General features: G+C 42.9%; 1 protein-coding gene across 3 annotated transcripts in view; it reads right to left on the reverse strand.

Annotated features, from left to right (window-relative positions):
* Positions 1-19,061: 19,061 nt before the first annotated feature.
* Positions 19,062-25,381, reverse strand: part of CTTNBP2NL (CTTNBP2 N-terminal like) — a 58,231-nt gene continuing 51,911 nt past the window's right edge. For all 3 annotated transcript variants that reach the window (XM_053249933.1, XM_053249935.1, XM_053249936.1), the window contains exons 4-5: positions 23,769-23,876; positions 19,062-23,139 (exon numbers count right to left, since the gene is read on the reverse strand). In XM_053249933.1, coding sequence (XP_053105908.1) covers positions 21,676-23,139; positions 23,769-23,876 — 1,572 coding nt within the window. In that variant the 3' untranslated portion in view covers positions 19,062-21,675. The remainder of the gene's footprint in view (positions 23,140-23,768; positions 23,877-25,381) is intronic.

Raw genomic sequence — 25,381 nt, forward strand, 5'->3', positions numbered from 1 at the left:
ACTAAGGTTGTCCTGTATTTCATTTCTGCAAAAATAAATAAATAAATACAGAAAAAAGTTTTGTATCCTTACTTAAAAGTGTGTAGCCAATTTCTAGAGACATCTAAAGTCTCTGAAGCTCTGTACACTGGCCACCAGTTATAGCTTCATTAGCCCTATTCAGACAGTAAGGCCATTCTCACAATATGAGCTGCTAGGATAGGAGAGAGTTAACCCAAGCATCCCGTGTCATCTGGGCCACCAGAAGGCCTCCTGATGCAGCTGCTGCAGACCAGCGTAGCTCAGATCTGCTACCCAGGTATAAAGTGAGGTGGTAGGAAAATGTGCTTGTCTGGAGCACAGTGGCTGTTTAAATGGCTGCCAGGAGTGGTGGCCATAGAGCCTGGTGAAAAGTGTGGCCAGGGAGAGGAGCGGTCCTGCACTGGTGAGGACTGCATCTCTGCTGTCTGCATGGTGCATTGTGGGATACCAGAGGATTTCCTCCTCCTGATCCGACTTTGGGAGTCTGCTGGCATGCCGGTTGTGTGGGCACATGAGTGGTGGAGCCCGGAAGAGGCTCCAGTCTCTGATGGAGAAAGGTAGGTAGGCTTCTGCCTTTACTTCAGCCAACCCTGCTTTGGTAGCAAGAATGGCCTGATTTTGTAGGACTTGCATTCAGATGTCTCTACACATGTATATAAATTGTATGAATGACTGTACTTCCATTCATTTAATTTAATGTATTTATTTATTCGATTTCTATACCGCCCTTCCAAAAATGGCTCAGGGCGGTTTACACAGATAAATAACAAATAAATAAGATGGACCCCTGTCCCCAAAGGGCTCATTTTCAAAGGGAACTTGGATACAGGGCTTCCTCAAAGGCACGGTACAGATAGAATGTGTACGGCTGTACCCACATTGGACATAATAAGGCTATTCACACCACTGGGGGGTGGGAAGAGAGGGAGGCAGTGAGAGAGGGAGGCAGGGAAGTCTGCCCAAACCTTACCTTCCCCCAGATGACCATTCAACAGTTTAGGGAGCACAGTCTGTGCTCCTACGCTATTCATACCACTCCACACAGCTCGGATCTCTAGTGGCCGGGACAATGTGTCCCGGTCTCTGGGTATCCCACAATATACTGTGTGATGGGGGTGGTGCATTGGGGGATACCCCCATGAGATGGGCACTCTAGGCACCCATCTCTGTGTCTCCTCGGGCTGTGTGCAGCCCAAGGAGACACCTGATCCCAGCAGCTGGGTTAAGGGAGTGCTTGCGCCCTCAATCCTGGCTAAAAGCAGGGCTTAAAAGTAGGATCAGACTGGGCTGGAGCACCGGGACCCCAGTGATTCACCTGCACAGTCTAACCCAGACCAGGCTACCTTAGCCTGGGTTATGCGGTGTGTGAAAACAGCCTTAATATGTAAGTAACTGTACCTGCATACAGATCTGTAGTTGTGCACACGGAACACAGGCTGTATGAGCGTTGAACATTGTATGCGAATATGGCTTTTGCTTTGAACAGGTCCATGTCCTTGAATGTTCAGCACAAGCAGGTAGGGATGTGCACGGAACTGTGGTGGGGCAGTTCAAAGGTGGCGGGGGTCTCCCTTTAAAAGCAGGGGAGGGTGCACTTACCCCTCCCACCGCTTCCCCCCACCAGCATCCATGTTTATTAATGCCCATTGGGGCAGCAGTGTACCTCCCTGTCACTTCGTTGCCCTTGTCTTTCAGATATGACTGGAACTCGCAGATGTGCCTGTGTGTGCCGGCATGGGTGCGCATGCATGTGTGACTTGCACACACCTGTGGCAGAACGCGCAGGTGCATCGGCGACTTCCGGTCATGTCCGGAAGACGAGGGCAACGGGGCGGCAGGGAGATACGCTGCCACCCTGATGGGCATTAATATACATAGATGCTGGTGAGGGAGGGCAGCAGGGGGGGCAGAGACAGGAGGGATAAGTGCACCCTCCCCCACTCTTAAAGAGAGACCCCCACCACCTTCGAACCAGCAGAACTTCTTTGTACCGGTTCGGAGGCCAATAAAAGGCCTCTGAACCGGTTTCGTGCACATCCCTACAAGCAGGTTATACAAAATTATCAAGTAACGTGCAAATTATTTAATCTGCATCATGTACACACAGATTGCAGATTTCTGCTTTTCTTTTTCTTCTAGATTATTTATGGTGTCCTGAAAGCTTATCTACTAATTCTAGATTATTTATTATAAAGGCTGTTTGTTTTTTGTTTTTTTAAAGAATCATTTGATGGCCTGTTTGTGATATATTTACATCTGAGAGTTTTTAAAAAATCAATCTAATGAATGAACTCATTAAATGAACTGTGTTTCATTTTATTTTTTACAGTACTCCTGAAAATCAGAAGGGTCCTGCTGGATCAGAACAAAGGTCTATCTAGTCCAGTAACCCATTTTCCACAGTGGCCAGATACTTGGAAGCAGGATGCACAGGAAAAATTGTCCTCTTCTCCTACAGTAACTAGTATTCTTGGGTGCATGACAACTGGGCTTCATTGGATATCAACTTGTGAAGCAAGCTCTGCCAGCAGGTTGTGTTGGGAACAGGTAGGGCTCATATGTCAAGATTTAAAGATCAGTCTTGTGGCTGTGAATTCCATAAATTAATTAGTTACTGCATGAAGTAACTTTTGTGTGTGACTAAGGCAGGGTGCACACCTTCAATGCTCCAGCTGCTGTTAGACTATAACGTCCATCATTCCCAGCAGACTAGCAAATCAGTTAATGAAACTGCTCTGCATGCCACTTGTCTCAATTCCTGCATCCTGTTCTCCGCGCTGTCCCTGCGGAGAGGTCTCTCAGCACCCGCTGAGCAACTAATGTCTGGCACACCATCAGAAGGGTCCAGGTATACTAACCAACTGAGAGAATCATGACAGACAAAAGGGAGTGCTTCTTTATACAACGTGTAATCAAACGATGGGACATTTAATGATTTGCTGCCACCAATCCAGCTAGTTTTAAAAGGGAATTAGACAACTTCATGGAAGACAGTTACTAGCCCTAATAGCCATCAGGATCAGAGGAGGCATGCCCATGAACACCATGTGCTAAGGAACACCAAGGGGGCGGTGGTTGCCCTCTTCCTCCCATTTGCAGGCTTCCCAAGTGCATCGGGTCAGCTGCTGGGTGAAGCAGGATGCTGGACTGGATGAGCCTTTGGCCTGATCCAGCAGGACTTTTGTTATGTTCTTAACTGGCTCCATCCACTTACAAGGTAGGATATGAGCACACTAGTCTTGCTTCCCATCCCAGCATGTCATCCTGCAGCCTCCTATTCATATCAGAGGTACATTATTTAAATGGTGCACCTCACTGTGTAGTTGTAGGTCTGGGACAGCATGCCAGGAAGGGATGGGAAATGGACTCTTATCACCAATTATTTGGGATGCATCATTATTCCAAACCAACTCTGGGTTCTATTGTTATGAGAGAAAGTGGGAAGAATTTCTGTACACCATGTCTAATTTCATAAAATTCTTTTGTTTCCCCTTAAATCCCCCCCCCCAACTATAAAGCCCCAAACATGTTAGTGTTTCAGCATAGGAAAGGTACTCCAGCTCACCAATCATTTTGGTTCTACTTTTTGCACAGATTGGCAATATCCTTTTTCAGTGGCAGAATTGTCCACAGTATTCCAAGTGTGGCCACACCATACATTTGTATAAGGGCATTGAGACTGCCAAGGTCCCCGCAGCCCTTGATCTTTTCCTAATTAACCCTTGCACTGAAATCACCTTTTTCACAGCTGCTGCACACTGGGTCAATAGTTTTATTGAGCTATTCACCATGACTCTAAGATCTTTCCTGCTTAGTCACTGCCCTCTCAGACCCCCATCAGTGTATGTGTGAAATTAGAATATTTTTCTCCAGCGTGCAGTATTTTACACTTACCTAAAACCACATTTGTCATTTTATTGCCTTTCTACCCAATTTGGAGAGATCATTTTGGAGTCTTCAGAAATCAGTTTAGTTTTTACCACCCTGCATAGTTTGGTGTCCTCTACAAACCTTGCCACTACACTGCTCACCCCTTAACTTTTGAACAAGTTTTTAGTCAGTTACCAGTCCATAAGAGGAACCATCTTCTTATCCCATGATTAAGTTTATTCAAGAGACTGAGATGAAGATCTTTGTCAAAAACACTTTAAAGTCCACATATGCTCTGACAGCTGGAACACTTTTGCACACATGCCTGACAATACTTTCAAAAGAATTCTAAAAAGGTAACAAGAAAGTACAAGCTCCCAAAGAGTGCAGGGAATGACAAGTTCACACTTCTTGCTGCACCATTCTCTGTCCCTGTCTTTTGAAAAGGCAGAGAGTGGGCAACATCTGTAGGAGGAGCTGTCTGAGTGGTGGTAGTGCCGCAATGGATAGGGGCAATCCTGTGAGGCTGCTGGTGGAAATGGGCGTGAGACATCCCTCTGCCACCTCATTGGTGGGCTGGCCCTGCCTATCTTCCCTTAGTGCAGTTTTGCTTTTCTTATCATCTAAGAGCCCAACTGCTTCTCTGGCTGGTTTTCTGCTTCTGGTGTATTAAATTTTTTTTGCTTTTTTTTTTTTGGTGTCCATTAAGGGCATAAGGGGTAATGCAGGATTTCTGGAAAATTTAAGGAGGCAGATGCTTCTCCCTCACTCTCCATGGCTCCTACATATTCCCTTCTGCCTCTAGCCATAGTTCCTTATGTTTTACACAGCAGTATCCCTTACTTACCTCAGTTTTTACCAGTGTTCCAAGAAGTTTAACATATATTCAGATTTTTCAGTTAGAACAAACTGAGACACTCAGAAGTGGTGGTTTTGGGTTGCAGATCAGAGATATTTTTAGTACAGAAATTTAGATTGTACCTGCCATTTCTCCAGCTTCATCCTTCATCTTCAGCTAGTAGATGAGGTCTGTCATTCACTGGGCAAAGTCAATTTGGGTAGATTACATTTATAGGAAAGTTCAAGAAATTACTATATGTAATAGAATTTTTTAAATAATGTGATAGAAAAATGGAAGTAAAAGAACAGATTGAAATTTCAACTTCAAACATTATTCATTTCCATTGAATAATTACCATATATGTGGTAAACATGAATCATAGTAAATTTGAATCTGAGATCTGCTCCTCTTGGGCATGTCATTTTGGAAGTATTGATCTGGATACTGAGTGTTAGAAATCTGTTCAGAACAACAGTTATGATTATATTCATCATTTAATTCATTCATTTTCCCCTAGCATCTTCTGGTGTGAAAAGTAGTACATTCAGCTAATTTAAGTGGCAGAATTGTTCATGCAGCATTTTGTATCTTTAGGTCGCTGGGATGTATGACTTTATTTCACACAAACATACATATTCTTCAAAAGATATAATAGACGGTTTCCAGTGCTAGGATATCCAAGTCCTCTATATAGCACTTCTGAAGGGAAAGGATTGATCCCCCCGCCCATGTTGCATCTCTCCCATGCACAGCTCATGATAACACTGAGGATGGGGATGAGAGTTATGAGAACCAGCTGGACAGTTTTATATTTGGCCAGGCCCAACACAGTCCATATAATTTGCAACTGATGCAATTTCAGAAAAATCCAATAGTAAAAGCACCTTTGTTCTTTCAACTTCCTGTGCCAAATTTCATTCTAACATGTAAGAGGTTAGGCTTGTCCATGCCCATCCCCATGTACTTAGGTTTTATCAAGTGAATTTCTAAACAAACTCCTGCCCTTCACCCCACTCGGTATTGGAGGGGATCTAGTTACAGTTTCTCTTCAGGCCGGAATTATTCTGTGGACAATTACAGAACAAATGTAGCAGCTGATTTTGGAATCTCTCTTTGCAAGGTGCAAAACTGACACATTAGAGACTGAGATGTTGCAACACAATTTCCTCCTCCTGAGATTTTACCCATAATGCAACATTGTCAAGACAAATAGGAGGAACAAAGAACTATCACTCAAGAGTTCTCAGGAAAGTAAGACACAATGGAATGAGTGAATTTCATACAAGGAGAGCTAATGCTCAGCTTTGCCAGAGTTGATTACTACACTTTAATGTTGAAGTTGTGGGATGAAGGATGGGGGAGAGGTAGGGGAGGACAGTATTGTTTTTGAGGGTTCCCCCAAAGAAAAAATTTCAGAGGGTTTCTCATCCCTAGGAGAAACCATTTTTAATCTTCTCCTAACAGATTATCTCTAGTGGAACACCCATCCATATCCAACCCTACAAGTCATATGCTTTCTGAACAGGTATCGATCCATCACTGGGCAGAAAAAAGTCCTATAAATCCAACACTGTGCTATGTTCTGAAGCTTCCAAGCTTCTGGGTGAGTGCAAAGTGTTAATCTGGAAACAGAGGGGAAGGAGCCTACTTGCCTTCCCCCCATGACCAGAGCTGCTCCTTGGCTCTGAAGTGCTGTGTGCCTACACGATTGGTGCGCACACACACTCTGGGGATGAAATGCAGGCTGGGTCCTCTTGCATACCACAGTGCAACGTGTGAGGAGTATGGAGCATTGGGGGATTTTCCTGCTGTATTCCTTCCACCCTGCTCTATGGCTGTTGGCAGTCCAGGCATCCACACGACAGGGCAGCAAAGGTGGAGGGTGCACATGCGCCCCTCCCTCCCTTTTAGCCCAAGTTTAAAGCTTTTCATGACCAGCTTTACCCGAGTAGAGCTGCGCTAGCCCAGGTAGAGCTGGTCACAAGAACAACCTCATGCTTTACCATTAAGCAATGGTCTTTCCATGGTTTTCCTAAGCTTGTTTTAACAGGACCACCAGCCTGGTTCCTTAGAGCTAGGGAAAGAAATGATACTGGTTCCTTAGAGCTAGGGAAAGAAATGATAAGAGGCTATAAGGCTATCTTTTCCTAGCAGGAAAAGCAGGAATAACTCCTCACCAACTATCCTCAAAGATCAGCCTAACCAATAAAGACCATGGCTTGCCACAATGAGAGAGCTGCTACATTGAAAAGAGGTTTCTTTAGACCAAACAGATGCACCGAAGTCAAGCAACCTCACATTTTACCAGGTGCATAATTGCTCTTGAGGGAAATATTCGTTCTTGATTTAAATACAACAATCATTTAGGATTTGAGTTCAAGTGACAATAAGGAAGAGTGGTCATCCTATTCCATCCATACACGGGTCTTCCTGAAACTACAGAACATCTCTGATAAACCTTTTAAGGAGGGAAGACTGTGTGCAGTGCTCTTAGAAACAAACAAGAATTCACATTCACAACATGACAAGGCAGAGGAAAAGTAGATTAAGTGGTCTCAGAACTGGCTCTTAATAAGGGAATATACATTTTAGAATAGTGGTGGAGGAAAACGCTACATCTAAAGAGCAAGCTACGCTGCATATAGCAGCAATAACCAGAGACCTTCTGAACTGGAGCTGCTGCCCCATTAACAGCCACATTAACTCCACTACAAGTGTGATGATATATTCTGCAAGATTGAATGTTGCTTGCGAACAGTGAACAAATTTTTCAGGGGTAACTCTATGGAATTTAGAAGCCCAGGAAGAGGTCCAGTAAAGTGTGTCATAACCTTCTGTTTCATCTCTTTTCTTTCTTTTCTCTGCTCAGATTTGGGAGCAGATACATCCTGGCAAGTGAAAAGAATTAGCAACCATCTGACTGACCAAGGCTGCCCTCTGTTGACCAGTATATGATTTGACAGGCTTCTTCCAGGATACCTTTTGGGCTTCTTTATGGATAGGAAGAGCTAGAACGATATTCAAGATAGGGCAGTTTTGAACAGGATCTCTTGGCCAGCTGATTATTCTCTGATGGGTTATGCCATAAAGCAGATATTTGAGGAATATCAGTGGCTTTATAGGTTTGAAAGCCAGGTTAGTGATAAAGAATACTTTAGTTCTTTTGGCTTCCTACTACAAAACATCCAGATACATCGCAGCACTATAATGAGCTTTTTACATGTACCCATTCATGACTTATCACATATTCACATTCACATGTCCACCATTTTGGAATATGGTTGCTACAAAACTAATCACTACCCACTACCAAAATCAATTTAAAGGCTAAAGTTTTTTTAAAAAAAATTGTGTGTGTGTTTTGACCATTTCTTGGTGCTATCTTTTCTTTCTGCACACACAGCCAGTCATTATTTTGCCTCCTGAAGTTCTCTGCTTCACACTTAGGAAGACAGAATCATCATGAGTCTGTTACCAGTAGTTTTGGCCAAGTACCAACTATTTCATTATGTCAGAGATTTCTAGTATAATTTCTATTAAAAGGTGCAGAAGATGGCAACCAAGATGATCAGGGGCCTAGAGCACCTTCCTTACGAGGCAAGGCTGCAGCACCTGGGGCTTTTTAGTTTAGAAGAAAAAAAAAGACAACTGAGGGGAGACATGATAGAGGCGTATAAAATCATGCATGTTGTGGAGAAAGTGAATAGAGAGAAAATTTTCTCCCTGTTGCATAACACTAGAACCAGGGGTCATCCCATGAAATTGTCAAGAGATTTGGAACCAACAAAAGAAAATATTTTTTCACAATGCATAATTAACCTATGTAATTCTCTGCTTTAAAAGGAGTTTAGCCCTTAAAACCTACCTATTTGGCCTGGCCTTCCAGGGTTTTAAATGATTAACTGTTTTAAATTGTTGCCCTGATTTTCAGGGCTTTTAGCTGTTTTATTGGTTTTATTGTGTTTTAATAGTTTGATTTTAATTGTTAATTTGTTTTAATTGCTTTTATCATACTGTGAACTGCCCTGAGCCATTTTGGAAGGGCGGTATATAAATCTAATAAATTCATAGAGGACTGGTCTATCAATGGCTACTAGTCTGAGGCCTATAGGGCACCTCCAGCCTCAGGGGCAAGATGCCTCTAAATACCAGGCATGCCCTCAGCTCTTGCCTGTGGTCTTCCCTGAGCCATCTAGCAGGTCACTGTATGAAACAGGATGCTGGACGAGATAGGCCTTGGGCCTGATCCAGCAGGGCTGTTCTTATGCTTCTAACACTACAACTGAATAGCTTTGTGGCATGCCACAGATAAATGTAACATGGCACAGTTTGCTAGAACAAAATAGGGGGCCTAAGGTCTCTGAAAGTTTCACATAGATGATGAAAGGTCTCTTAAGCATCTTTAGAAACTGTCAAAAAAAAAAAAAAAAAAAAAAAACCCCATCCAAAGGGCAAATTTACAGAATAAGCCACTTCTAAGGGCCAAACTACATGCACATGCAAATGTGTGTTCTAGTTATGTGCTGTATTTGGCCATTAACATTTGTTTGATGTTGGGGGGTGGGGGAGGCAATGAAGAGTCTTGTTCAAGGAGATCTTTGGCCATACTAGGAAGCTGATACCTTAAAGGAAAAAATAATTCAGGAAAAGGCTGCTCTCTTGTGGATATAATTGGATAATGTATCCAGAAAAAGTTTGCATTGGGAAGCTAATTCATAGCATCCTTGTAGCTGCCAAAAGCTTACAATCAAAATTTTGACAGTGAGTGAAAGACAAGAGAGAAAGGAAAGCAAGGCAAAGGAATACAATTGCACATAAGGGCGAAAGGACTCTACTGTCTGCCTTACACAGGTTCTATTAGCCCAATGACACTGGAGACAAAAAGACAGATTTCAACACATTTGTTTCCTTGCTGAACCTTGGTAAAATTGATTGCTTTTTTCCTAGTGGAGAAACCAGATCCCAATAATCTGTATTCCAGTTTAAAAGCTTCTATTCCAATGTACTGCCTTTGGTTAGAGATGCTGCTGAAATTCAAAGTGATTAGGCTCTGAATACAAGATTTCCCAGCTGGTAATACCTATTTGTATTCCAAGGAGGATTCTCTTGTCCTGAAATATCTTCCTCCTGCTTGAAACAGTATTTCAAATGTATGTACCAACTTAGTGCCTCCATGGTTTGTATTCACGGGACTAATTAGATAGTCATAAATCACTGTCACATATGTTCAGAGGTTGTTGAGCACTTTAACCCCTTACTTTTGTTGAAGCTGTGGTTGTTTTTGTCGAGGCTGACTTGAAGTTGACCTTATTTAAAATGGAAATTTAATTTCCAGAAGACATTAGCTCTGAATAATCATGTTCAAAAAAGTCTGGTATACCCCATGGGCATGCAAAATGTAAATATGGCTTTTAAAGCAATTCACGACAGATAGTTAAAATAATATAAAAAGTATTCATTGCCTCACAAACATGGCATGCCACATTTCTCTGTCCCTACACTACGAAGCTATTCTCACGAGCGAGCAAAACCAGGCTAAGGGAGGGCTCTGTTAATCCCATTTTCTGGTTAATGTGTCAGCTGCAGCTGACACACTCGGGTGGGGACCCCAGAAATCACTGTGCACTCATGCCATGCATTACTGGGCCTCTGGGAGTGGGGTGCCTCATAGCGGCGCTTCCCTGCACCCAACCCCTGGAGCTGCTGGGTGAGGCACGGGTGGCCTGCAGGAGAGCCGTGGCTCGTCTGGGTGGGTGATCGACCCGCCCAGGTATGGAACACTGATCGTCTGCAGGGAAGGGAAGGTAAACTCTCCTTCCCCACAGTTAGCCACGAAGCTCTTCTCACTGATTGTGAGAAGAGCTTATACAGTGTCGAAGTAGCAATGCACAGGTTGTATTCATTCTAGAAACGAAGCATGCATTTTAGGCATGTGTGAGTCAGCTCAAGGATGAGCCAGCTCACACTCCAACTGGCCCGGCTCAGGGGTTCGTACTTGAGCTGGACTGAGTCTGGTTCGGCTTAAGGTCGAGTCCGGGGTGTTTTGTTTTTTTTAAAGTAAAAGTGTCAGACCTGCCACCGTCAAAGGACTTTGGGGGCTGCTGCCGCAGTGGGGTTACCTGAGGTTCCCGCTTCCCTCATCACCCTCCCCCTGGTCTCAAACAGCCCTCTCCTTGGTCATGACCCAGCCATGCAGATGGCCAGTACGCATGCGCAGCAGCCTACATAATGGCTTCCACCAGCACAGAAAGGCCCCAAATGGGCCATTTGAGAGTGAGGGGGGGCAGTGGAGGGAGGGAAAACCTGAGGAGACACCCCCTCCCTCATAGCTCCCCCTCCCAACACCGCAGAAGCCCCACAATGGTGGAAAGTCCACCATTAATTAATTAATTAATTAATAATAATTATTATTATTATTAGGTCACCAAAAAGACTCAAGCTGTACCACCCAGCTCTATTGTGCACAGAACTGGATGCCGTTCAGTTCTACACAAACCAAACTGCATTTTCCAGTTTTGTGCACACTCCTAATGCATTAAAAAAAAAAAAAGATGTACCAATAAAGAAGCTGCAAAAATAGCCAGGGTTTTGTTCTTCGCATTTTCTCCAGTGGTGCTCATTGCATTCTGAATAAAGCCAAGGAAAGTTTGTTCATCAGTATTCTTGGTCTGAAGCATACTCCATTGCTATATGGTGCTATACTGTATTCTCACTTTCACAATATGGTTGCGTTTGAATACTTGTGCCAAATGAGTTGTGTGTAATTCAAAAATCTATGCATCTAGCATTTTGAATGTTCTAATAAAAGTATTAGTATTGAGGTGCTGCCTCAAAGCCTTTTTCTTCTGAGAAAAGTAGTCCAGGAGTTTGTCAATAACTAGTAGGCAAAGCCCATTGTCGACTGGGCAAAGTCAATTTGCATAGATTACACTTATAGACAAGTTCAAGAAATTAAATATATGTAATATGTTTTTCATATTGGTGGCGCTAGAGCCCCTGGTGGCGCAGTGGTAAAACTGCCGCCCTGTAACCAGAAGGTTACAAGTTTGATCCTGACCAGGGGCTCAAGGTTGACTCAGCCTTCCATCCTTCCGAGGTCGGTAAAATGAGTACCCAGAATGTTGGGGGCAATATGCTAAATCATTGTAAACCGCTTAGAGAGCTTTGGCTATAGAGCGGTATATAAATGTAAGTGCTATTGCTATATAAGGTATCACCATTGAGAGACCTTAAAGACCAAGTTGAAGACAGATCATCTTGGCGAGAATCTTATCTATCTGGTCGCTAAGAGTCAACTCCAACTTGGCGGCACTTAATATGTTTTATTAATGTGGTAGGGAAAGGGGAGTAGAAAAACAGTGAATTTTGTACCATTTCAACTTCAAACATTAATTTTATTGACTAATTACCGTGTACGGTAAATCTGAATCACATCAAATTTGAATCTGCAGAAGATCTGCTTCTCTTGGGCATGATGTTCTTGAATTATTGATCTGATTGTGTGTGAGAAATCTGTTTCAAACAACAGTTAAGAGAATCATATTCAGAATTTCTGCTACAAAATAACCAAAAAAGTCTTTAAACCTTTCTCCTAGCATAGTCTAGTGTAAGAAGTGGTTAATTCAGCTAATTTCAGTGGTAGGATTGTGTATGTAAGATTTGGCATCAGCAGATAATTGGGAAATATGGCTTTCATACAAGCACACCCACAAACTCTTCAAAATATATAATAGATCCTGGAAAATTGCAAGGTATGTGCTTCACCAGAGTTGGGGTTCTGTCAACACTGCAGGCATTCAGAGACAAAATGAAGAATTCTGGGGAAAGCCTAAGTTAACCCGACAACTCCCTGGTAGCCAACTGTACCACAGGACTTTTAGGATTGCATTTTAGACAATTTCCCAAATATAGGATTCTGTTCTGACCCAGTTATAGGACCTATTCAAATACAAATATGATGAATATTTATATACCACTTTTAAACAAAAGTTCACAAAGCGGTTTACACATACATACATAGGCCCCCTGTCCCCAAAGGGCTCATAATCTAAAATAAACATAAGACACACACCAGCAAAAGCTACTGGGAGGGATGCTGTGCTGGGGATGGATAGGGCCAGTTGTTCTCCCCCCTTTCAGTAAAGAGGATCGCCACTTTAAATCGGTGCCTTTGCTCAGTTAGCGGGGGTTAGGGGCTTTTCCTGAAAAGCTACCACTCTTCTGCATCTCCCCCACAACCAAGCAGCAGTGAAAGAAACAGAAGACACTCTATATCACACTGCAGCTCCAGTAGTTTCTGCAAGTGTGAAGAATACCGCTGATATAGTATAGAGTGCTGGAGACCTTTGCACAGATGCAGTTCTTATATGGAGGCAACCGGCCTCCATCACTTCCTGTGGGAGTTAGGGAAGTGCAGTGCTGTTCCACACTAGTGCTTTATTGGGGGGTGGGGAGAAAAAGGACCCATTCCCCAGTGAAAACTCTGCTGAAGAAAATACGATCACATAATTGGAGAAAGAGCATTCAAGAGCTGCAGACTGTAAAATTAAAAAGGGCTTGTTTTCCTTGCCTAACTTTGCAATTTAAATATTGCTTTATTTAGAGGAGATAGGAACATGCATTTGTCCAACACACGGTGGAGCAAGAGAGTTATTTTTGTCAACTCTTGGAGTGGAAAATTATGATCATGAACGAGGCAGAGATCTGATCCAAGCCGAGTGACAAGACTGCAGAGGTAAGGCCCTGATCCCACCACAAAAATTGGGATCAGGGCAACAGGAAGGAATGATGGAGCCTCATCTCAGGGGAATCTCAAATTTAGGCTTCCTGTCAACAGTTTGCCAACCTGGAGTAACACTAGAGGACCAGAGACAAGGTCTGAGAAGGTTAGGTATCCATTCATGTGGGCTAGAGCAGGGTCATAAATGCAAGATCAGATCTAGAAGCCTAGATTTCCTAGTTCAGGGGTTCCCATTAAGTGTATCCAAACTCAGGTATTCCAGAAAGCGCGTGAGAGAGAATCTATACACACCCCACGAGATACAGGCCACTCCAGTCACTGGCTTGCATCCAGACTAAGTTACTCATGAGTATTCTCACTGAAATCAATAGGACTTGTAAACTTGCCCCTATAATTTCAATAAGACTTCTTAGAAGTAATTTAATCTGGATGTGACTGGAGTAGCCTAATGTGTGAGAGTGTTTCTATATATACAGTGCCTACAGAAAGTCTACATCCCCTTGAGCATTTGTCACATTTTGTTGTGTCAAGTGCATCAGATGTGCATGCATTTAAATGAGGTATTATTCCGCTCATCAATACACCATACTCCACACCTTTCAGAGGAAACGAAATGTGTTGATTGCAAGACAGAAATTATAACCCATGCTTCAATGCTAGGCAGCAGATAGAACAGTTTCATAGGAGCTCTCTTGTCAGTCTGATTTTTCCCCAGCAGCTTCAGAGCAAACTGCAGAGCTGCTTTGGGCTCCCAGGAATCCCAGCCCTAGAAATGGGCTGGGCAGAAAAGATTGCTACACTTATGATTAATACTTCCATTGATTTGAGAGCAGCATGTTATAAGAGTGATGGGTGGAAACTTAAACTTTTATGTTGTAAAGAACGTTTTGCAGCATTCCAGACTGGGGTGAGGGCTTTGCATAAGGCAAAGTCAACTTCCACCCCCACAAGGGAAAAACGGCTGCAAAAGTGTGATCCAGCTGCAAGAGGAGTGTATGGGCTGGCCATGGGCCCACCACCCCCAGCCTCAAGGCCCTGGCATTTGGACAGAGCACTTGTAAACAGTTTCTGGTTTCATTGGTTGCCATCTCAGATACCCTGTTATTGTGGATAAATTGCACCTGTTTAAAGACACACCTAATGAACACATTCCTATTAATGGAATATTTCCCAAATCCAGGAGCGGAGAAATCAACTTAGGAGAGAGCTGGCTCACTGTTGAATGATGCAAGTTTAATCTTTAAGTTTAATATATTAAACCAGAATGTGCAGAAGAAATGAAGGGCTGGGGATCATTACTGGACAGGTAGAACAGCACGATAACAGCCTGTGTCTGTAGACTGGAATGAAATTCAAAATGACCTGGCCCGGGGTGTGTGTGTGGACTGGGCTGAAACTAAAAAACCCACAAAACTCAAACAAACACAAATGCTAAGTTCTGCACTTGGGAGGGTGGGGGGGAGCAGCAGCAGCATCCTATATAATGTGCATGCGTGGCGCGTGCGGCCTCTCATTGGCTGAGCGGGAGCGGAAGGTTTGTTGCGGCGGCGGCAGCCATGGCCGCTGGTGGGCCTGGCCCGGCAGCGACGGGGAGAGGCCGAGGAGCCGAGCCGGCCGAGGCACAGCGAGGAGGCGGCGGGGGAAGCCGGGTGAGGCGGCGGCGGGCCCGGGAGACGGCGGGCCCAGCCAGAGCCACGGGCTCGGCTGGAAAAGGCGGTGGGCCCGGCCAGGAGGAGGTGGGAGGAGAGGCTGGAGAAGGCGGCGGGCCCGGGGGAAGCCAGAGCCCAGGGGAAGCGGGCCCGGGGGGAAGCTGCCCCACGGCGGGAACTACCCGGCGCCGCTGCCGCCACCGCCAGTTGCCAGAGGAGGCGAGGCGGGGGGGCGGGCGGCAACGGTTCTTCTAGCACCCGTTATTGTAACGGGCCTAATGTGACTAGTAGCTATATAACACAATACATGGCTTGACAGTGCTGTAGTATGTGAGAAGGATCTTAGGTGAGATAGCTCCAGAAAATCGTACTAATGCAATTCTAGGCTGCATCAACAGAACCATAGCTTGAAGGTCATGAGAAGTAATAGTCCACTTAGTTTCATATTTATTAAACCTCATCTAAAGTGCTGGGCACCACACTTGGGAGTATGTAGATGTATTGAAACAGACTCAGAGGAAGACAAAGAAGGTTGAAGGAACTAGATCCATTTAAGTCTGGAGAATAGAAAACTAGTCACCAGACTAGTAAGCATTGATAGACCTGTCCTCCATGAATTTGTTTAAGCCCCCTTTAAAGCCATCCAAGCTAGTGGCCATCACATCCCATGGCAGAGAATTCCAGAGATTAACAACATGCTGTATGGAAAAGTACTTCCTTTTGTTGGTCCTAACATTCCCGGCCTTCAGTTTCATGGGATGACCCCTGGGTTCTAGTGTGAGAGGGAGAAAAATTATTCTTTCCATTCTCTCTACTCCATGCATAATTTTATATACCTCTATCATGTCTCTCCATAGTTACCTTTTTTCCAAACTAAGCAGCCCCAGATGCAGGAAGCTTGACTCATAAGGAAGATGCTCTAGGCCCCCGATGATCCTGGTTGCCCTCTTCTGAACCTTTTCCAGTTATACAATGTCATTCTTAAGATACAATGACCAGAACTGCATGGAGTACTCCAAATGCAGCTGCACCATAGATTTGTATAAGTGCATTAGCAGCATTTTTATTTTCATTTCTATTCCTAATGTTCCTTAGCATGGAATTTGCCTTTTTCACAGCTGCCACACACGGAGTTGACACTTTCAATGAGTTGTCCAACACTACTCAAAGATCTCTCTCCTGGTCAATCACTGGCAGCCCAGACTCCAACAGTGTTATTTGGAAGTGGGCTTTCTTGCCCCAAGGTGCATCACCTTACACTTGCTTACACTATAAACCATATTTGCCATTTTGTCACCCACAAACCCAGTTTGGGGAGATCCTTTTGGAGCCCCTCACAATCTGTAGTGGATTTCAATACCCTATAGTGCCATCTGCAAATTTGGCCACTTCACTGGTTACTCCAACTTCTAGATCATTTATGGATAAATTAAAAAAGCACTTGTACCAGTACAGTTCCTTGCGGGACCCCACTTCTTATTTATCTCCATTGTGGAAACTGTCCATTTACTCCTACCTTCCGTTTCCTGTCCTTAACCAATTGCCAATCCACACATGAACCTGTCCCCTTATCTCATGACTGCTAAGTTTACTCAAGAGCCTTTGGTGGGGAACTTTGTCAAAAGCTTTTTGGAAGTCCAAGTATACTATGCCAACCGGATCACCTTTATCCACATGCCTGCTGACACTCTCAAAGAACCCGAAAAGGTTAGTGAGGCAAGCCTTGCCCTTGCAGAAGCCATGCTGGTTCTCCTTCAGCAAGGCCTGTTCTATATGCTTAACAATTTTGTCCTTCAGTATGCTTTCCATCCATTTACCCGACATAGAAATTAAACTAACTGGCGTGTACTTTCCCAGATCCCTTCTTAAAAGTCGGAGTCACATTAGCTACTTTCCAGTCCTGTGGTACAGAGCCTGATTGTAGGGACAAGTTACATATTTTTGCTAGGAACTCAGCAATTTCACAATTGAGTTCCTTCAGAACTCTTGGGTGGATGCCATCTGGCCCTGGCAATTTGTACATTTTAATTTTCAAGGAAGTTTAGAACATCCTCTCTCATCACCTCAAAATGGCACAGTTCATGGCGCACCTCAAAATAGCCTCCAAGTCTGAGAAGCTCAGACCTGGAGAAGATATACTGTCAGTTTCCTCACCTGTGAAGACAGATGCAAATAACTCATTCAGCTTCTCTGCAATCTCCTTATTCTGCTTAAAGCATTTCATGCTCTCATGATCTAAGGGTCCAACTGCCACCCTGGCAGGTTTTCAGCTACTAAAATATTTCAAGTTCCTATTCCCCTTGACACTTCTAGCTATGTGCTCTTCATAGTCTCTTTTTGCATCCTTTTTCATCTCCTTCCATTTCCTTGCCAGAGTTCATATTCTTTTATGTTCTCTTCATTTGGGCAGCTTCCTTTTCTGAAGGAAGTCTTCTTCCCTTTTACAGCTTCCCTGACTCTACTTGTTAGCCATGCTGGCATCCTCTTGAACCATCTGAACCCAAGGCCTGAACCCCTGAACCAAGGCAAAAACCCAAGATTCATTTAGGGTGTCATACTACATGCATAGTCAAGACTGAAGTTGGCTTGCAAAACCAAGCACTGCTCCCACTGAGAGGTGACCTACATCTGAACCCACACTTTTCATGAACTTCTGGTTTGTTCCAGGCAAGCCAGCCTCCTTTGCAATCAGGACCAATGGCTGCAGGGCAGATGATGTAGTGAAGGCTTGCCAGTCGAAGGGCAGGCTGAGATACCATCCAGGGACTTGGTAGGAGGCCCAAGGAGGGGGCATCTCTGACTCAGCTCAGCTACTTCCAACTAACTGAGATACGTTATTGCTTGTAACACCAACCAAGTTCCTTCATCTTGGGCTGGGGGAACCATAGGTTCTCCACTGCACGTTGACCCCACAATATTAGAAGAAGCTTCTCGACCATAGCAGCAGTGACAATAGAACTCTGGGGGTGGGAGCTCTCTCTTACCAGAGTTCTTCAAGCAGAGACTGGAGAGCCATCTGTTGCAGAGCCATTCTCTTGTTTTGGATTTGCTGTATCAACCAAGGGTTGGCCTACCTGGCCTACCAGGCTCCCTCCAACTCTAGGATTCTACATAGGATATGAACAGCCACTTCATTAGTAAAGACTGGGATACAACTAGCCATTCAAAAATAAACCAATATTTTAAGAATGGACTAAATGTAGATTTCATTATACTTCTCACAAATGGTACTCCATTATAGACTCAACATAAAATCTGAATATTAAAAAACTCTGGAAAATCAACATTTTGCTCAAGTGTATCATGAGCAAAATACTGTAAAGAAATGACATTTCCCCTCATTTAAAGATAACATACCTGAAAGTTCCCTCAATCAACACATTTGATTTTGCAATACTTTATCTTCCATCAAAGTTATCCTTGTGCGTGGAACAGAAATGCTTTCTTTCAGCAGTGTGATGGTGGGATGGATAAAGTGTGTAACCTGGAGGACAGAGATGCCAACACTTTTTGTTCTGTTGTGGCAGAGCACATCAACACTGACATTTTCAAGGTAAATGTTTCATCCAAATCCTAAACATTACTGCTAACTTTGATGCCAGCATAATGCTGTTTTGTGACAATGGTTTGCATACATGTTTATATATATTTTCTACCCTAAAGGATACTTAAGAATGAGCAGTTAAACCATTCCAATTAAACAGAAGTGGTGGCAAATCTTGCTACTAAGAATTAGTAGCTTTCTATTGTGCCTTTAAATGTATTAACCTATGTTACCAGCAGTTGGAAGCATCTGAATGTTTGCTATATTGTCTATTTAGTGGCTTTATGCAGACACTGAAGCCAAGAAATGCTACATACCATTAGTGAATGTTTCATTAATTGCCAGTAGAATTTTATAAGCATACAAACTAGTTCTAAAACATATTCTTGCACAATATTCACATCATAAAAATAAAACCCTTTATTGATGGCATGAACGTTTAACATGTTTAATGCTGCCAGCTATAAAAATGATAAAAAGGACTTCTGCTTCATACATTTGACTTTACAAATATACAGATGTTAACGAACAATACTAGATTATGTGTTGAACGTCATTAAAATCTTGTTAGCCAGCGAACAAACTTCTCTAGCAACACATGATTCAGAGAAGATTAAACACTGTTTCCATACTCGCAAGTCTACATAAAACTTAAATACTAATCCTAGAAATCTTACTGGATTAGCTAGAACCACTTTGATAGTTGTGCTTAGTTTAATCTCAGAAGATACGCTACTAGCAAAAATACGTCTCTCCTCTTTCATTCTCCCTTCCCACAATCCATTGCAGAATACAATACTCAGTGCATTTCCTAATAAAATTCATTATTGTATATAAATCTCTATAGAGCCATATAATAAAGAAAGGATACAAGTTAGTGTAAACACAAGGAAACACTTTAAGGGCTGCTACAATCCCCTCCGTTTAAGATTAAAAGCTATACCGACAAGAAACCATTCACCCAAGTTTTCAGCTGCAACCCTTGAAAAGCCTTTACTCAGCTCGTGTGCTTATCACAGTTGTTTCCTATGTATCTATAAACAACTATAAAGGCATTGCTAGTTCTAAGGGCTATTTTGGTGAAACGGTACAGTGACCAAAATTTAGGAGGGATAGAGTCACAATGCTGGGATCTTCTGTGTCAGTGTGTGTTTGAGAATAGCATAATTAAGAAAAATCAGCCACTAAACTATTTTAGCAAATCTAGCAACTCCATACAAATAAAGATCAAGAAGGGAGGGACTACTGGCTAGACCATACATAGTGGTGTTTTGAAGCAACTCCAATACATTTTTTAAAAATCACGGAATCAAGAGCTTTGGTCTAGTATCCCAATATGATGAAGTAGCAAGTGCCCATGACTTCGGAATATCATCTTCTGGTTCTTGAAACAAGAACTATAAATATGACATTATACTGAAAGGAGAAGTTAGTATCTGCTATTTGTGCAGGCTGATATAGGGGAGGTTGCATTTAATCAAGGTGTTCTTCAATTTATTCATAACCTTGACTATACTGCTAAAATATCTTAGTCTAATACAATTTTAGACATGAGCAGGATATATAATGGGGGGGGGCTTTGCAGAGAGGGTCAAAAGATAAACTTTTGTTCTAAGTGGCACACACACACACACAGAGCACACAAAGTTTCATTGGAAAGACAACTTCAACCCTGTATTGGCCCTATGTTACAGACCATCTTTCCTAGGAAGACAGGTTTTCCAAATTAGAGAAGATAAAGCTTTAAGTAGCAGCTTCATCATAAAAGTGTTTCTTCTCATTTGCTTTAAGAGTTGTGAAGAATTTCAAATAATATAATCACATCAAGATTTACATAATCTGTTGTGTGCATGACATGTATGCTTCTTTCTACACATATATAAGAGTCTCTTTATATGAAAAAATGATTTGGTTTCCACAGCTGAAGAAAGGAGGGCAGCTGTCTTCTACAAGCAAACCCAGCTTAGTCAGCAACACCTATTTCAGCTTGACTTACAGTATTACATAGTTAGCAATTTTTAAGTTATTGCTTTGGATCATCTCATATAGATCCTATCTTTCCAATGTAAAAACCTGTATAGAATTGACTAGCCATTTCTCATTTCAAGTAATATTAAGATCTTTATCAAGTACTAGCAAAGATCCTTCTCTCAGAAGTTCTACACAACAGTAGAATGCGTGAAGAATATTTAAAAAAAAACCTAACCCAACACTTCAAGATTTCATCTAGCCTACTGAATCTCAATGAAGAGATAAATATATAAGGAATGAATACTTGACTTACTGGAGAGAGAGAAACCCTGGCACCCTGATTGTTTAAAGCTCCCAAAGTTTTGCTGTCTTGTTTTTTTAAAAAACCACATCACAGGAAAGGATTGGGTGGCATAAAGCTCAGGAACGGGGCCAAAGTGCACCTGACAATGCAACTACATTAACTAACATTGTTCACAACAGGCAAAAAATTGACCAGTCTATTGGTCGCCTTTGGAACTCCTCCTTTCTGTAGCATACTGTAGTTAACAAAGGTATCAGAAAGAATTAAGAACAGTACTAATTTTGGCATTCATGATTCAGAGAGAAACTGTGCTTTTTGCAGTTGGATGATCCCTTCTGCTTTTTGCAGAGATTCGCAGGCTTAAGCTCAGGCACTTCTTAGAAAAGGTCCATCTGGAATGGAAGTTTGCATGGAGTGTTTTCTGCATATATATATTTAATATATATATTAAATGAGTATATCATTGTCACAGTCTGCTGATCAACTCCCAGCAGAGTAATCGACTGCTTTTCTCTTTGTTTGATGTGCCTGCTGCCATGAGACACCTCTTGAGGCTCTAGTGTTTAAAAGGTTTGTACATAAGAAATATTTCTACACACTATAAAACAAAAAGGAAAAAAGTACACTAGATTATATAAACAGATTTTGTTACTACTCAAATAAATAACAGAGTGGATAAGACAGTGTTTCAGCTCTAGGAATGGCAAACACTTGGAATGTGACATTTCTTGGACACTAGCTATTGGTCGGCAACAAGATCTCAATTTCTTTTCCATTGGCTACAACAGCATTGCTTGAACAGCTACTTGCCAAGTCCACGGGAGAACCAAGAGAAGATGCCTGAGATGGAGTTTTAGTTGGTGGGGTAGGAGTGGCTGGAGAAGGAGTCAGTCCAGGTTTCTTTGGAGGAATTGGTGGTGGATTCCCTCTTTCTGCTCTGGGTATTGTTGGTGATTTGATTCCAGGAGATAGTGGACTCAGTGGGCTAGACACCTTGACTGGGCTAGACTCATTTTTAGGGCTCACGGGATTGGCCAGGTTTCGATAGTCTGTGCCAAAAGGTGAGCTGTTAGGGGACACTGGCTTGATAGGACCCTGCTGACTGGTGAACCTGGAAAGAACCTGAGTGACTGTGTTGCGAGCAAGCTGCTTAGCTGCAGAATTATCAACAAGTGTGGGTGACAGATCTCTGGATGGAGGACTTTGGAGGCCACTTGACTGGTGTTCTTGATCAGCCTGGGACTGAAATTTGTGGCGAGCGGCATGGAAGCGCTGATTGATTCCCACTTGGTAGGAAGACTGGTAGCTGGGGCTGCTGGCTGAAGCTCCAACCAAACGCTTAGTCATGACTGGGGAAGAGCATGGAGAGGATGTCAGAGATGAAGCAGCTGTGCTGCTTGGGGATAAAGATATTCCACTGGAAGGGAATGGTGGGACCGAAGGGGCAAGGGGCTCTGTTCTTACTGGAGAACTGCTTTCTATGACATTCTCAACAGCTGAGCCCAAAGACTTGCTGCTCTGCAAGTTCTCTATGCTGGGCTGGGCTGGGCCCCCACTTGTTTGTATGTCTGCATCACAGTGCCCATTTGCCTTGGCATAGGGGTGGGGAGCTGTGGCAGAGGTGGGAGGCAATATATGCGCCAGTCTGACTGCACTTCCCTGACCAGTGCTCTCTGTTAAGGGACTTCCTGTCTGACAAGCTACCGACCTAACTGAAGATCCCTCTGTGACGGTTGCTGTAGACACCATTGAGATATTTGGTGGTGGGCTTTGAGCTTGGTTGCTGCCAGCTTTGAATGAAGCCTCTAGTTCCTTTAAGGTTTGCTTCAGATTTTCTACTTCTTCCTTCAGAGCCTTAGTGCGGTTCTCTTCCCGGTTCAACTTGGCTCTCAACTGCTCCCTTTCTATGTCAAACTCTGATAACTGCTTCTCCACTTGTGCCTCCATTTGCAAGCCCCTCTTCTTCTTGGCAGCCAGGTCCTCTTCCATTTGGCTCACTTTGCTCCTTTCCTTCTCCAGCTTCAAGCTCATTTCTCCAACCTTCTGTCCTTCCTCTGCAGCTTTAGCTGTGGCTTTCTTGCACTCCAGCAAAAGCATGGAAGAAAGCTGCTTGTGCTGTGCTCGCTCCTCTTCCAACTGGCTTGACAGCTTCTTCTGCTCTCTCTCAAACTTCTTCACTTGGGACTTTTCAAATTCCAGCTAGGAGAGAAGAATAAGGAGTTCAGCAAAAGCATTCAGTTAAAAAAAAAATCCTAAAAATAACTAATGCACAAGTAAGAAGAGTGGATGTAAGGGTCAGTGAAAAAACTGAGATCTATGAACAGTCTCCATTCCCACGGCAATGTGCACCCAGATGAATGAGTGACTACAAGGCCATTTCGCAGTTAATGTATGTACTCCACAGTGTGGTTGAATTATTCATATATTTTTGTTCATGACAAAGAGAGATATGATCATCCCCTGGCTCCTTGCAGAGTGAGCAAGCGAGCAAGAGCGAGAGCACACGGACATACCTGTTAAAATTTCACAAGTTGCATTGACTTAATATTCTCAATGCTACCAGACTATTCTCTTTTTTGGACCACTTCAAATATTAATTTAAAGACTAATCTGCTGCACTGAAAACCAGATTTGTACTTCTGGGACTCTGAACAAAAATACAATTCTAAGTCTGGTTTTCTGCTTGCAGGGAGAGAGAGTGAACTCTCAAGCCACAGATACTGACACTAGCTAGCAGCTTCCTCACCCACACATGGCATGTTCATTGCATTAAGCAGTGATTAATCACTCCCTCTGAGAGTTGACTAACTAGTGAGAAGGCATAATACCTGCTGTGTGAGCCGCTCTCGTTCCTTTTCCAGCATGTATGTGACATCATCTCCTTCTGCAGTGTCTTGGGCGTGCCGCTGCTTCTCTTCTTCAAGATCCAAGATGACCTTTCAACCAGAAACATACACAATCACCATAAAAATACAGTAAGAATGACAAGAGTATGCAGATGTTCAGGCGAGGCCAGACCTCCGAGTCCAAAGCAAAATCTTAAGCAGAAAAAATATAGATACTCTGAATCCTTTCCCTTTTAACTAGTATAAGGATTCTGTGCAACAACAAAAAGAGCAGTTTCTTCCTCTTCACATTCACCTTCTGTAATCTTTCAAGTTTATCTTCATTAGCTCTGTGGAGGAAGGTGGGCAGGGGGAGAAAGGAAGAGCCACCAATGAGGTATAGTAGATTAAGAGTGGGGAAATTCAAGTTCAATCCCCACTCAGTCATGAAGATCACCGGGTGACCTTGGGCCAGTTGCTCTCTTTCAGTCTCACTACCACACAGGTTTTTTCTGAGGATAAAAATCAGGGAGACAGAGCCATGTACACCACCCTGAGTTCCTTGGAGAAAGGGCAGAAGGCAAAATGTCAAACAAAACAAACTCAGGAAAATGAATATGGGCACTTCATTTACCGCCTGCTGCACAACTCTAGAAACTTTTTCCTGCTGATACAATTTTGTAGCTCATAACAGAAGGGAGCTCAACAGGAGTGAAAACCTAATGGGCAGAAGCAGATGCTTCCAAAAATGAAACTCTTCAAAATGCTGACAGTTTATATCAGCAATTTTTCAAGTACAAATCTTGCAAATGAAATGTGTGTAGACATTTCTTTTATGAAGGTAACCATTTTGCTCCACAGGAACAAAAGCAAGGAATCATGTAGCACATCAACGATTCTCCCTCAAGTTTCTAGAATTTTGAGGAGTACTGGAGAGAAAACTGGAAACTAGAATTTGCTTTCTAATTAGATTCAGCAAAATAAGTTTTCGTGGAAATATTCCAATGTATTCCTCCACTTAAGCACAAAATTAACACTTGGGAAACAACCACTTTCCATGAGGACACAAACCAAGCTGCACATTTTGAATTACTGGCATAATTTATGTTCTTTTAAGCCAGTACACATCAAGCATCTTATACATTTGGTTTGGGCACATTTGGTAGTAAAGCGTTATATCTTCCTATACAGATTCATGATCAAAATTTGAAACAGCACATCAACATGTTTGGTAAATTGTTTTCATTATCTGTGTTTGAACAGAGTGGCAAGTAGGATAACTTGGGTAAATTTAAGTAATTCATGTACAGGTGAAACTCGGAAAATTAGAATATCGTGCAAAAGTCCATTAATTTCAGTAATGCAAATTAAAAGGTGAAACTGATATATGAGACAGACGCATTGCATGCAAAGCGAGATAAGTCAAGCCTTAATTTGTTATAATTGTGATGATCATGGCGTACAGCTCATGAAAACCCCAAATCCACAATCCCAGAAAATTAGAATATTACATGGAACCAAGAAGACAAGGATTGTAGAATAGAACAATATCGGACCTCTGAAAAGTATACAGTGTACTGTGCTTGATTGGCCAGCAAACTCGCCTGACCTGACCC

This window comes from Hemicordylus capensis, chromosome 4 (assembly GCF_027244095.1).
Source record: "Hemicordylus capensis ecotype Gifberg chromosome 4, rHemCap1.1.pri, whole genome shotgun sequence".
Lineage (NCBI taxonomy): Eukaryota > Metazoa > Chordata > Lepidosauria > Squamata > Cordylidae > Hemicordylus > Hemicordylus capensis.